The sequence below is a fragment of the Myodes glareolus genome, chromosome 7 (assembly GCF_982192425.1).
Source record: "Myodes glareolus chromosome 7, mMyoGla1.1, whole genome shotgun sequence".
Classification (NCBI taxonomy): Eukaryota; Metazoa; Chordata; class Mammalia; order Rodentia; family Cricetidae; genus Myodes; species Myodes glareolus.
Window position 1 is genome coordinate 48,311,527 of NC_142032.1, and position 14,982 is coordinate 48,326,508.

General features: G+C 32.8%; 2 protein-coding genes across 2 annotated transcripts; one reads left to right on the forward strand and one right to left on the reverse strand.

The window, feature by feature from the left end:
- Nucleotides 1-4,753: 4,753 nt before the first annotated feature.
- Nucleotides 4,754-5,701, reverse strand: LOC125397451 (olfactory receptor 5B17-like). Its single transcript, XM_048429855.2, has one exon. It carries the CDS (start codon nucleotides 5,699-5,701, stop codon nucleotides 4,754-4,756), a length of 948 nt encoding a protein of 315 aa, XP_048285812.2.
- A 7,168-nt stretch (nucleotides 5,702-12,869) lies between these two features.
- LOC125397424 (olfactory receptor 5B12-like) lies at nucleotides 12,870-13,844 on the forward strand. Its single transcript, XM_048429827.2, has one exon. The coding sequence runs from the start codon at nucleotides 12,891-12,893 to the stop codon at nucleotides 13,842-13,844; it is 954 nt and encodes a 317-aa protein (XP_048285784.1). The 5' UTR covers nucleotides 12,870-12,890.
- The last annotated feature ends 1,138 nt before the right edge of the window (nucleotides 13,845-14,982 follow it).

Below are 14,982 nucleotides of genomic sequence, written 5' to 3' on the forward strand. Positions count from 1 at the left end.
TTCTTATGCCAATACCATGATATTGTGTCTATTACCATACAGTTTTAGTATTGCTGTAAATCATGAACGGTGGTAATTCCAGTAGTTCTTTTTAGATAGTGTATTTTTCCATATTGTTGTGAGTATTGTGCTTTGAAGACATGTGAAGAATTGAGTATAAATTTTTATGGGTAATGGCATTGAGTCTGTAGATTGCTTTTGGTGGGATGACCATTTTTCGTATACTAATCTTATAGATTCATGAGCATGGGAGATAGTTTTGCTTTTGCTCATTGTGCATTGTTATTTTTTGTTATTTCTCAGAAGCCCATTCTTTTCTAATAAGACACAGAAAAAAAATGGTTCTGGATGGGAGAAGAGGTGGGAAGGAAATGGCTGGAATAGTAGGATCAAAATTGTGATAAGGATAAATAATGAGAAAATAACCTATTTTTAACTTTAAGAGTTAAAAAAATCAAAATAAAAGAAACAAACAAAAAGAATTTGTAAATACTAAATGAATTTATGTGACTGAAGTGTAATGCTGTTATCAGGACAAGAGGTATCAGAGCACATTCTCCTTTGAACATCTGTGAACATCAAGAAAGTTGGCTGTATTAACACTTGGAAGCACCTTACCAGACACCCCAAGAACATGTCAGTCATTAGATTCTAAGCTGTTGATCTATTTGAAAATAAATTTATGGATATGGTCTTTTTTTAACTTTTTTTTCCTTTTGGTTATAGAAGCCTAAGCAGACAAGACAATATGATAAAATCAACACTCCTCCATGAAGGATCTTCTTCTTATTACTCATCCACTTGCTAAATAAACATTTTCCATATTGAAAATGCATGGTTTATTTCTGTGTAATTGCTTGCAATTCCTCCTACTTCAGCCTTTAGTTATTCTTACAAGACATTGTTCTAATAACATATGGTCCACCAGGTAGTGGGATGCCATGATTTAGTTGTTATATTCAATTTCCATCTCTTTGAGACCTTTGAACATGATCTTATTTGAAAATAGATTGTAACTTGTTCAAGATGCATTGGGGTGGGTCTTAATTCAATGTTTGGTGTTTGTACAGGGAGCAAATTTTGGACAAAGGAATACATATTTATAGTAAATGTCACATGACCAGTGTTGTGTCAATTGAGACCATATTTCTCATAAATTAAAGGATTCCACAAATTTTCAGCACTCATGAGTAATAAGAAGAAAGACATGGATACATTTTCATTCTCATCTCCATAAAAGCATTAAATCCCATAGGCATCTTCATTTTAAAATTTTACCATGTTATTTAAGCCAAAAAATGAAAATAGATGTTTTATATAATATATTTTAATTATTTCCACATCCTCTGTTTCTCCCAGTTTTTCCCTACTCCCCTTTCCATTTAGATCCACCATGATTTTGTCTTTTGTTAGAAATCTTATAATCATCTATGGGATAGCAATAAATTATAATAAGATAACACAAAATAACCCATATTGAACTAGGATAAAATAAACCATAAGACAGAAGAAAGTCTAAAATATGGAACACAAAACAGATATACAGTCAGGGAAACAATGATTCACACAATTAGGAATCCCACAAAAGACAATATTAGAATCCATAATGTATATGCAAATGATTGAAAAGGTAAATAAATAATATAAATATATTTAAAAATTTGAAAATTAAATAAAAATAAGGAGAGAGAAAGAAAAACCTGACAGAAGAGTACGAGATAAAGAACCTCCACAGATGCCTTTAGTTTGTTTTATGTTGGCCATCTACTGCTAAGCAAGTGACCTTCACTATATAATGATTTCTTTCCACAATAACATTCACTTGCGGAAAACACAAATTTTCATTTGAAAGTGGTTATCCATTGGAGCTAAATTCTGGGTCATGGATGGTGACATGTGCCCACTTCTTTCTCAGGAAATTGGGAGTCAACTTACCTCAGAATCCAGCAATACCACTCTTGGGAATATACTCAAGAGATGCCCTATCATACTACAAAAGCATTTGTTCAACTATGTTCATAGCAGCATTATTTGTAATAGCCAGAACCTGGAAACAACCTAGATGCCCCTCAATGAAAGAATGAATAAAGAAAGTTTGGGATATATACACGTCAGAGTACTACTCAGCAGTAAAAAAACAATGACATCTTGAATTTTGCATGCAAATGGATGAAATAAAAAACACTATCCTGAGTGAGATAACCGAGACCCAAAAATATGAATATGGTATGTACTCACTCATTAGTGGACTCTAACCATTAACAAAGGACATTGAACCTATAGTTCACGAACATAGAGAAGCCAAATAACAAGGTGAACCCTAATAAAAAATATATAAATCCTCCTGGAAATTGGAAGCAAACAAGATCGCCAGGCAAAGTAGGGAGCATGGGGTTGGAGGAGGAGTGGGAGTGGGGATGAGGGAAGGGGAGAGAGGGAGAGAGAAGGGAGATGGGAAAAGACTCCGGAGAGCTTGGGGGAGTGGGAGGAAGGGCAGATATAGGAGCAGGGAAGAAGATATCTACATTAAAGGAGCCATTTTAGGGTTGACAAGAGACTTGGCTCTAGAAGGGATCCCAAGTTTCCATGGGGACGTCCCCAGCTAGGTCCTTGGGCAGCAGAGGAGAAGGTGCCTGAACTGGCCTTGCCCCACTATCACACTAATGATTATCTCGAACGATGGATGGAGATAAAGACAGACACCCTCACCAGAGCAACAGACTGAGCTCCTAAGGTCCAGTTGAAGAGCAGGAGTGAGAAGATTAGTAAGGAAGTCAGGATTGTGAGGGGTTGGTCCACCCACTGAGAGAGCATGCCTGTTCTAATGGGAGCTCACCAAATCCAGCTGGACGAGGACTGAAAGAGCATGTGATCAAATCGGACTCTGAATGTGACTGCCAATGGGGGCGTACTGAGAAGCCATTGATAATAACACTGGGACCTGTTTCTACTGCATGTTCTGGCTTTTTGGGACCCTAGTCCATTTGGATGCACACCTTCCTAGGCCTGGACAGAGGCGGGAGGGCCTTGGGCTTCCCAAAGGGCAGGGTACCCTGCCCTCTCTTAAGGAGGGAGTGGCAGGGAGGAGGGCGAGTGGGAGAGTGGGAGAGGAATGGGAGGAGGGAAGGAAGTGTAAATTTTTGAATGTTAAAATAAAAAAATTAAATTAAATTAAAATTTATTCATAACTTTATAAGTGAAGCAAACATAAAATCTTGTTGGACTGCAAGATACGTATGGTGAATTTCACATTAGATATTAATCACAAATTCTATCTAAATATCACTCTCTAGCACAATATATATTGGCTTACTGTTTTACTTGAAATGATTTTTTTATGTAACAGTTGCAGTTGATAGCATAAATTAACATGATATTCATTGATCATTTTATCAACTAACCTAGAAATTGAAGTTTATTATAAAAGCAGTTGAAATCAGAATCAGTCTGTGATTACTTATGCACTAGTATTGGAGTCACAGACAAATATCTACCAAATCAATATAATATGGCAGTGATATTCAAAGCAGAGAGAGGGAAGTATGCAAATGTTTTATACTATTTTTGAAAATTTAATGTTTTTCCAATATGAGTATATTAATATACTCATTTCACAGTATATTAAAAAATGTGGGGCATTAGAAATATGTCACTTTTACTATAAAATTGGGCATAAAGAAATATTTTTACTGTATGTCTGCATTTATACTAATATTAATATAAAGCTCACATGATATTTAATCATAGTTTTGTCAATCTTGAATTGACATGACTGATTTTCTAGAATTTCCACAATTAATTAATGAATGTAGGAAGTATTTGAGTATCTATGTGAAAGACAGTGGATGGAGTATTGAAGATAGAACTCTGAACAAATCATAGCTTGCTTCTATCACAGCTTAAGAAGAGTTATTAATTCATGAACAAAAATTACGATTATGTATTGATTGATGTTATGAAAGGTACATCAGGAAAAGTATGCACTTGTATTTCGCATATCATGTAGAAGTTAATTGATGCCTCAAAGATCTGTTTCTGAAAAGATATTATTTAATTAGCAAACAAAAGATGATGAGGGACTTAGTTTGTGCAAAGATAACTGTATATGGTAAGATTCTAGGACAGAAGCATGCTTAGAGTTGTCTAAGGGTACAAAGGATTCTATATGAATGAAATGGGTAGGATGCATATCAATGTTACAGATTATCTACATATACTACCATTAAAGTAATGGTACTAGTCATTTCAAAATTCTATATAATAAAGCTATTGTTATTTTGAATGGAGTGCCATTGTTTTTGTTTTAGTAAATGTGAAAGGAGAATAGTTACAAGCTTAAGGTTAAAAATAACTCAGATTTCATCCTTTTCAAAGACTTTAAAATTTTATTATGTATTTTATTACCAAATAACTCAGTAGTACATTAAATATTTTCTATTTGCCTATTATAATTTTGACATCTATTGACATGTTCAATGAATAAGCATGGATTTTATAAAATATAATTTATATATAAATCATGATGTATTTTTAGTCTTATGCTTTTATTATTTTATATGCTTTATTATAAAACACTTGCCAATGCATATAAACATCATACACTAAATTTAACCAGACTCAAAGTCTATGTGTTTATATATTTATCAATTATAAGATACAATAAGATTAATAGATACACATCTATCTTTTAAGTTTTCCACGTGATCATTAATATTTAAATAATGAAAGACTATTAATGATTAATCAATGTGCATCAGTAAGGTACTAAACCTAAACATAGCTTTGACCTTTGAACAACTCTCTTAACTGCATTTTTAACTTCTTTGTTCCTCAGGCTGTAGACCACAGGATTCAGCATGGGAATAACCATTGTATAAAACACAGAGACAAATTTATCTGTGTCCATGGAATGACTGGAACTTGGCTTTAAGTACATTATGGTGACAGTCCCATAAAATGTGAAAACTGCAATGAGGTGAGAAGCACATGTGGAAAAAGCCTTCTGGTATCCATCACCTGAATGCATCTTCAAAATATTCACAAATATGAGTAGGTAGGAGATCAAGATAACAAGAAAAGCAAACACGATGTGAAAACTAGACATAAGAATAAGAATCATCTCATTCATGCGTTTATCAGAGCAACCTAGAACCCTCACTGCTGGAATATCACAGAAAAAGTGATTAATCACATTGTATACACAAAACTGGAGGGAGAATGTGTCTCCAGTTTGTATAGAAGCATTCAAAATGCCAAAGGTATAGGAGCCAAAAGCCAGCCAAGTACATACACGTTTTGTCATATTGGTAGTATAATGTAAGGGTTTACACACCGCAGCATAACGATCATATGCCATTGACGCTAAAATGTAGCTATCAACTGTGGCAAAGAACACAAAGAAGAACATCTGAACAGCACAGGCATTGTAGGAAATTACATTGTTTCCTGTAAGGAGTCCAGTGATGACCTTTGGCGTGACTGTTGAGGAAGAACCAAAGTCTACCAAGGAGAGATTACTGAGGAAGAAGTACATGGGGGTATGGAGATGAGCATCTAGCAAAATGAGAAGGATCATTGCAAGATTCCCAACCAAAGTGGTGATATAGATAAATGTGAACATCACAAAGAGAAAAACGTGAAACCCTGGAGCTTTGGTTAATCCCAGGAGGATGAATTCACTCACTTCTGTGTTGTTTTTCATAGATGTTTTCATAGATGTATCCACAGAATGTTCTTTGAAATGGACAAAAATAAAAACAAAGGCTCAAGTGCCTAGAAAATTATATGCAGAGATACACTTAGTGTCTTCAATCTTGTGAAGCTGGTTAGATATAATTTCCATATCTATATGAACCTATACCATCAGAGGTTTGTGGAATCAGAAGCTTATATAGGCATTCACAGAGAGTACAGAAAGCCAAAGAAGTTAGGCAGTAACTTTTAAGATGTTCTATTTATGAATTTAGATGACTTTAAGTTCATTCAGTTCATATTCAGTTATTACATTTGATATACACAGATAAATGCTTAAACTAAATTATAGCATGATTTACAAAAATCTGAATAGTACATTCACTAAATTAATCATGTCATCGCAGTTCAGTTCAACCAGCAAAGATGATTCTTTAAAGAAGATATACTACCAAATATAAAATGTGTATGTTAGGGAAAAGTTTTAAATATTCAATTATTACCTTTTTTATTTACTTCTAGAGATACTGGTTTGTATCCAACTTCTCTATCCATAAGTAATTCATGATCGCATTGTGTCTATCTAGGTGATTCTTGAAAGATTTAAAAAAGATAACAAATAAGAATTGGTTGATAAGTAATAATTGTATTATTAGTATTAGAATGGAGGATGATGTTTTTCCTGGGTAGGAGAGGTAAGAGCCTAAGGCTTCAAGATCTAGGTGAATTTTGAAAACAGGCAGCATTGCATCATGATTTTCCATTACCCACATGCTATGTCCTCTCATATCTCCTCTTTTTCTAATATTTTGGTAATATTCCTTCATCTCAAATATATGTGAGCATGTTAGACATTCTTATGAGCAATGAAAAACCAAGTTATCTTGAACTAATTCATTATTTGAATTTATATTTTAGATTGTGTTCAAAGATTCCCTCTGAACAACTGTCCTTCATTCTTCTTCTCTTGTCCCAGCTGCACTATATTCCATATGTAGTCTATTAAATTAAGGAAATTTAATTCCCTTAAATAATTTATTTTTGTCAATATCTCACCCACAGGATAACTTAAAGTAAGAATGTTTTCTGATCAAATATGTGCTGTGATATATGGTGTATTTCCATTGGTCCCATATAGACTATCCAGAACACTCTCAACCACATAGTCAAGATAAGGCAAAAAGACACAAGTACCTGGGCTTAGAGTGTGGACTTTTAGAGAGTCATTTGTCAAGTTATTAAAACAATAAGACAAATATGAAAAAAATATTAGAAAACTGTATGTATATTTAGATGATTGATACAGAGAAAACACATTACTCCCATTCATAGTTATATTATAAAGAGTGTTGTATAAAGAAATATTGATTTTTACATAGTGATGCTTTATTTTACTTAAAAATTAGATTATAATATAGTTAAAACATTTCTCTTTTGCTTTCCTCCCTCCAAACTATCTCAGATTACCCTCTCTTTTCTTGTTCAAATTCAGGGCTTGAAGAATGTTGTATATATACAAGTTTAGCAAGATAAGAAAGAAGAGTTACTGTATATGAACATACATGTATATACATGTAAAAGTATGAACACATAAATATTCAAATAAATGTTGATATATGTGCTAATCTATACATGTATGAGTTTATATATGTGTTTATATTTATGTATGTATGATATTCATATATATGTAAACATATATGTATGTTACAGTTCAGAAAATCAAGGAAATGGGTCCTCCTAAAAGTGTACATCTAGCATAAAATTTATTAAAAATATAAAAATATCTATAATTATTTTGCTTTCAATATCATTGCACTTTGTGAATTTATAAAATTAGCAAAAAATGACTCAGAAGAATGAAATTGTGGAGATCTGAAATGAAAAATTAAACAAGGGCCTCTTGTGCTAATGATGATCTTCTAGAATTTGAATACATGCCATTCGCCCTGACTTGGGAAACTTCAATAAAATCAGGAATTTATCAACAACCCAATAACAGCATCATCCAATTTAGGTTTTACCTGATTATTTTAAGAAGAGAAGGTTTGTCATTCCATAAATATATCTGCATTCCAGGGACTGTTATAATTTTCATTTTGAAATTCTGTGACTATTTTAATATTTCAGGAAAAAAATATAGGTCAATCATTCATATCAGTCATCAAAATTTTGCAAACAATCTCGGTGATCCATTGCTTCCATGTCAATTAAAATTTTGCTGCTTTCTCATTGAATATAATATTTTACTTCTCAAACATTAAGGATAATACAACACTGAATTGTGATTCAATGTACAAACATTTTTAGAGAAGTTGTTTCTCAAAAATTATTTCAGTAAAATTTATAAGACTTCTGAGACACATAAACACTTTGGTGGTATTTGTAACAAGAACTTAGTCTGTTTTGCTTTATGTATAGCATTTACCATATATATTTTCAATATTATTAGAAGTTATTTTCTTTGTTAGGCATGTTTTCTTCACAATGGGAAAATAAAGTTATTTTCCCCACTAATTTATCAAATAGTGCTGTTAAAAACTATCTAACAGAATAATACATTTTACTGTTTAATATATCACTATCTTAATGTGTCAGTATAATTGATACCTTGGTAGTATCCTCTGGCCATTGTTGAAGACTCACCATAAAAACTCAGAATGAAAGATGTCTGTGTGGACAAAATATTAGCAATCACTTAAATACAAAGGGATTCTTCTCCATCTATGGTTCAGTTGAAATAATGTAATATAGAATCAAGATGGGATTACAAACCTTAGTATATAGGAATCTTGAGAAAATTGCAGTCTTGGAGTTCCCCAGGGAAAATATTCCCTTTGAGGGCAATCATTTCTCTTGTCACACTTTATTCGTTAAGATACAGTTCAACTGCACAAGAATCTTGTTCATCATGTCCAAAGCATATAGAAAATTATTGATAATGCTTCCATTCTCTCTCTCCTCTTTTTTGCTAAACTCTCTCTCTCTCCCTCCCCCCCCCTCTCTCTCACACACACACACACACATATATATATATAATATATATGGTAAATGCTATACATGTGTGTGCAATAAGTTTAATACATTTACAGTTATTGGAAATGCTTATTTGCTTGCTAATTTAGAGGATTTTATACATGCATACCAGAAAATTTTATATCTACATAGCTACTCTCCAAATCATGTTCCAACATTCCATATTACTTCTTCAATACACACCCTCCCAACTCCTTTACTTTTGATTTTTTTTGATGACCCTCTAAATTCAGTGAGGTATATGTGTGGGTATGGAGCTATGACTGGAGAACAGGAAATATGTCACATTCTCCAAAAAATAATGATTCTCTCTCCTACAACAACTATTAGTTTCCAATAGCTCCTGATTAAGAGGATATTATCTAACAAAAATGGCCTTGTATGGGTTTTGTGAAGGTAGTTACAGCTTCAGAGTTTATGATTATATTAACCATCACATATCCAGAAGATAACATTTTACAGCTCTCCTTCCCATCATCTGTTTCCTACATTTTTATAGTTCCTCTTCAGCAATATACACTGATACTATGTAATGGTATTAAGATTAATATAGATGCTTTATTGGGCACAAAACTCAAACTCAGTTGCTTATTATATCACTTTGTTGAAGCATACTTATCTGTATTTACTCTTCTTGTCCATTGAAAACAGAACTCTAAGAGTTTTTTTGCTTGTTTGTTTGTTTATTTTTTTAATTATACTCTTTTCTTTATTTTCTCAATTTCCATTCCTGAATTCTGGTAACTAAAAATGTACTACTAGAAATTTTAGATGACTAGTAATCATTATTTCTTTGGTCTTTTATCAAATAAAATTCAAGAATCAGAGCATATGTAACATCCCTTACTATCAGTTAATGTCACTGTGTCACATTTCCTTTGAGCTATGAGTTTACTACTATGATTAAGCCCCAGATGTTCACATAGATAAGCCAGTCCTTAGTGAAATCCTTTATTTCCGTCCGGTTCCTTTCTTAATGCCTTTCTCACTCCTTCATTATTTCTGCTATCAACTCCCAAATAAGTATATGAACTTGAATCACTGATTTTGGGTTAACATCTAGGATACATAACTAATTCATATGACAAAATCTTAGGCCTCTTGAATGTGCTTCCCATCTGATTAAATTTATCAAAGATAGAAGGATGTTTCTTTTCTCAAAGGAAGTAGGTGGGATTCCTGAGATTGATAGCAGAAGTTGTCTTCTGAGTTCCAAACACAGTAACACATGAACCCACCCCCATTCCACTCCTGAAAAGAGAATGCACATTCATGGGGGCATACAAATAAGTGCAATCAGTCTCATTACCTATTGAAGGCATACTGGCAGTTAATATCAGTGGATGATGAAAGGAAAATCATTTCTTTGGTGGGGGAAGTGGATATGGTCCATGTCTCTGCACTCAAGTACAAAGGAGTTAAACTAATAAACTTTCAAAGAAAGTAAGAGGACATGTTGGGGTGTTTTTGGTAAGTTTGAAGAGAGGAAGTGTGGGATTTATATGTTAATTTATTGCATACTTATGGAAAATGCCTAACCTTAGACCTTATTCTCCCCATTTCATTCTAGTTAAAACTTTTTTTATTCTCTCCTTTTTAAAAATAAATCAGTAGGTATGGACATCCATTTAGCACTTTTTCCACAAATGTTACACTGAATCCTGGGAAGAGTATATTGGCCAGTAAAGACACTACTGCAATAGAAAACAGGAAATGCTTTGAAGGTAAACCCTAGGACAAATATAAATGGATAACTGTTCTTGACTACTTTGACAAAGAAAGAACATCCTACCATGGGACTTCAAATCAGTGGTTATTATGTAGAATGAAATATATCCACATCATTTTTTCTTATTTGAGATTATAATATCATCATATAATTTTTCTTTGCCTTCTTTCATTTAATCCCTCCCATATACTCCTTGTTATCTTTCAAATTCATGGTCCATGTTTCATTTATTATAGCTATATGCATATGATATATATTCTAAAATATTATCTTTTCTGCTTAATTTTCTTGTATATATATTTTTTATGGCTGGCAATTTAGTATTGGATGGGTAACTGTGGCTGTTCCCTGAACAAGACCATTTACCCAACTCTCAGCATTCCTTAGGTGTTCATAGTTCTTGCATTGGGTTGAGATCTCATGGTTTTTGCCTAACTCACATTGTTATGCTATTGCTGTTTTTCTTGTTCATATTTAGGCAGTCATAGTGAGACTTTCTGAGTATAGTTTCTGATTTTAACTAGAAGAAAGTACTTTCTCCTACTAATTAACTATAAGCATATTACAAAATAAGATCACGTAAGCTAAGAGAAATATAGTATATTTTTAAATAACTACAAAACAAAACTTTGTATTTTATCACAACAACAAATCACATATGCAGAATGCTAATTTCCCTGATTTACACATTGATCACTACACAATGAATACAAATGACAAAATATAGCATTTTTTCTTAAAAATTTGGTAAATGTATATAGTTGGTGTATACTGATAAATTTATGAAATAAAAAAGAAAAATCTTAGAAGAGAACTATGGTGCTAAAACAGTGAATGTTTTATTAAAGCCAAATACAGGGAAACAAAAAAATGATCATTAAAACTATGTTATGAAACCCACAAGCCCAGGCTAGGAGCCTGTCCCTGGTATTCCAGTGGAATTATATTTGTACTTACTATTGCCCTACTGGGATGATAATTAGAGTTACTTTAATCTAATTATCTATTTACTCCTATCTTCTTAAGGATTTTCCATTAAACTTCAAAAGTTTTTATGTCACCTTTAAGGTCAGAATGAATGGCCAACATGGGATGCCAATTCTCCTGAGATATCTACTGTCACAAACTGATTCCCCTGAGACATATGTGAAGCTTGAGACCTATACCTTGATATTGTTAAAAACACAATCTAAAGTTGTGTTCTACAGTAAAGCTTGTCCAGGAAGGAAAGTAGAACATTTCTAACAATGCTTTCCTGATTGTTGGTGTAGGCAAACGCTGGGATGAGGTTTTCAATACCTCATTTCCTTTGTACATTTGTATGTTAGTAAAGCAATGATTAGTATTAAAATTTACAGTGATAGCAATTTAAAACTGCAATGGAAACAAAATCAAGCTATTTTTACTTTCCAAGTGAAACAAAACAAAAGTAATGGCAATTAATTTTGAATATCCCTACTACAGAAACACCGTAAGTTTTCTTCTACCTTTTGCTTCACTGCTCTTTCAGTTACAACACAGGGCTTTATATTATTCATATTTTGATGCAGGAGATCAGAAAATTCCTTTTAGAAGATGTTAAAGTGATGGTTATACCCAAAAGAGGGAAAAAATCAGGGAATGTGGCTAACCTTATAAATCTTCTCCTGCCTTGAATTAGAGTGATATTTATTTCTGGGAATTAGTATGTCTCAACATTTCAGAGTCAGGGTTTCTTTTAGGTCATGGGCATTTCATACTTTCCCCAGTAGCAGCCACCAGTGGCAGGTTCCAGTGGTTTCATTGGAATCACTCTTGAGGTAAGTAAATCAGATATGCTATGAATTGTCACTTCCTAAAGAGAGACTCTATGGAAGAATGAGAACAAGTTTTTTAATTATCCTCTCTGTCTTCCCCAGTTACAAATCATAAAGATATGGTGGATGGTGAGTAAGGGTAAACATCAGTCTATGTGACAAATATTGAAATGGAGAGAAATGAAGTACAGCGTGGTTTATCAATTTTGAAAAAAAAAATGTTTCCTTATATTTTGTCCTACTTAAATATATGAAGATATGCATTTTCTATAATTGCTAATGTGTAAAGAGAAAAAGAACTTAATAAGGATTCTCATTAATCAGAGAGTAAATATGGGTGTGCCTGGAACTGATTTCCAAGTTACTATGAATCTTTCAGTTATAGGAGTATATACCCAAAAAGTGAAATTCATTTTCCAGACCTTATACTAATATTCAAAAGCCCATATATTCCTTACAGTGTTTGATGCTGCTTACACTTCCAATGTCTATTCTTTGCACGTAGTACACCATCTTCTAAACAGTGCCTTTCACTAGAAAAAATAAATGAGTAAAGGACCTCATGATAGTTTAGAATTCTGCTGATATTCAACTAGTATATTTTATTATTTGTCCTAGGAACTTGTCATGATCATTCCCAAATGACGCTGATGGATAATATTTCAGAGATTACAGAATTTATTCTTGTGGGGCTAACAGATGTCCCAGAACTACAGGTCCCTTTGTCTATTGTCTTCACTCTCATTTATTTGATAACGCTGGTTGGTAATCTTGGGATGATCATGCTGATTGTGCTGGACTCTCGACTCCACACTCCCATGTACTTTTTCCTCAGTAATCTCTCCCTGGTGGACTGTGTTTATGCCTCAGCAATCACTCCTAAAGTAATGGTTGGGTTTCTTACAGGAAATAAGATTATATCCTACAATGCATGTGCTGCTCAGATGTTCTTCTTTGTAGCCTTTATTGCTATTGAAAGTTTGATTCTGGCCTCAATGGCCTATGACCGCCATGCAGCCGTGTGTAAACCCCTGCATTACACTACAACTATGACAAGTACCACCTGCATTGTAATAGTCACCTGCTGTTATATGTGTGGAATCTTGCAATCTTCCATCCATGTTGCCCTTGCATTTCGTCTTTCCTTCTGTCTTTCTAACATAATTAATCACTTTTTCTGTGACATTCCTCCTTTGCTGAACATTTCATGTTCTCACACCTACACAAATGAGATTACACTCCTTATCTTGGCAACATTGGATGTTGTTTTCACACTCTTGGTTATCTTGAACTCTTACCTGCTTATTTTCATTGCTATCCTGAGGATGCGTTCAGCTGATGCAAAGAAGAAGGCCTTCTCTACGTGTGCATCCCACCTCATCACTGTATCCATCTTCTTTGGGTCACTTATATTCATGTACTTGCAACCCAGCTCCAGTCATACCATGGAGACAGACAAAATTGCATCTGTGTTTTATACCATGGTCATACCCATGTTGAACCCTTTGGTCTACAGCCTGAGAAACAAAGAGGTCAAAAATGCATTTTTCAAAGTTGTTAAAAAACTAAAGTCTGCAGTGAATTTAGTTAATTAATTACAAAGTATTTCTTGAGAATGTGAACCTTTGGACCTGTATACTCGAGGAATAATTTTTATGTAATTATCTGTGTCTATGGTTAGAAATGTTAGTTTACAAAAAAAATCTGTTTTAATTATATGACTAATTTATCGTGAAATTGGGGTATATCTAGCAAGAAATGAGTTATCAATTTAATATTTAAATAAATATTAAATAGAATTTCACATGCAATACCTGTGAAATTATGTATCAATAAATTGATACATAGTATTTTTAGTTTGGTTTCATGTGTGCATGAAAACATTTATACTTTGATTGTTTTATTATTATCATTATTAATTATGACTTTTCTTTTTAGAGTATGATTACATAATTTTCAAATCCTGCTCTTTCCTTCATTCATAGTATATACTTCTGCTTCTTTTCCTTATAATTTGTGACCTCATTTTTCAATAAATATTAAAGGTAATATATCTCCATGATATTCATATGATATAAATTAATTATTCTCAGGTATTAGTACAATAAAAATTTATGTTGAGATTTTTTCCCTACCAAATTCCAGGTTCTCACACCAAATAACTTAATTTCACATGGTTTTTAGTAACACAGAAGTCTTCAACCATTATGTTAAAGTAATTTCAATAATGGAGTTTTCATGAGTGGAAGCAAATTATCTAAATTAAATAATAATACCAAAGAGGGGAAATACAGAATGCAGTGAATAAACATTAATCTGTAGGTTAATTTGTATTCTTCACAATTTATTAGTTCTGAGTTGTAGTATACGAATACTCTCAACATTTAAGTAGTATTTTTCTTAAATAAAATATGTATAAAATGCTGAAAACTGTTAACAGAACAAGAAAAAAACAATTTAAAAATATATCTTTAGTTCCTGCATTCTAGAAAATATTTAGCCACATCTAATATATTTTTTTCACAGCAAAGTTTTCCATCATTGTGTTTCTGTAAAGTTTTTGCAAGTATACTCCTGAATCTAGACAATTAGAAGTTTATAACTGGATTCCATATGGGATGGAAGCCATCAGAAAGATAAAATTGACAATGCATTGTTCATTTCATTACTGAATAATATTTGAGTTAAATGAAGATAATGAACTCAAGAGTAATAGCAATGAGAAGTACTTTT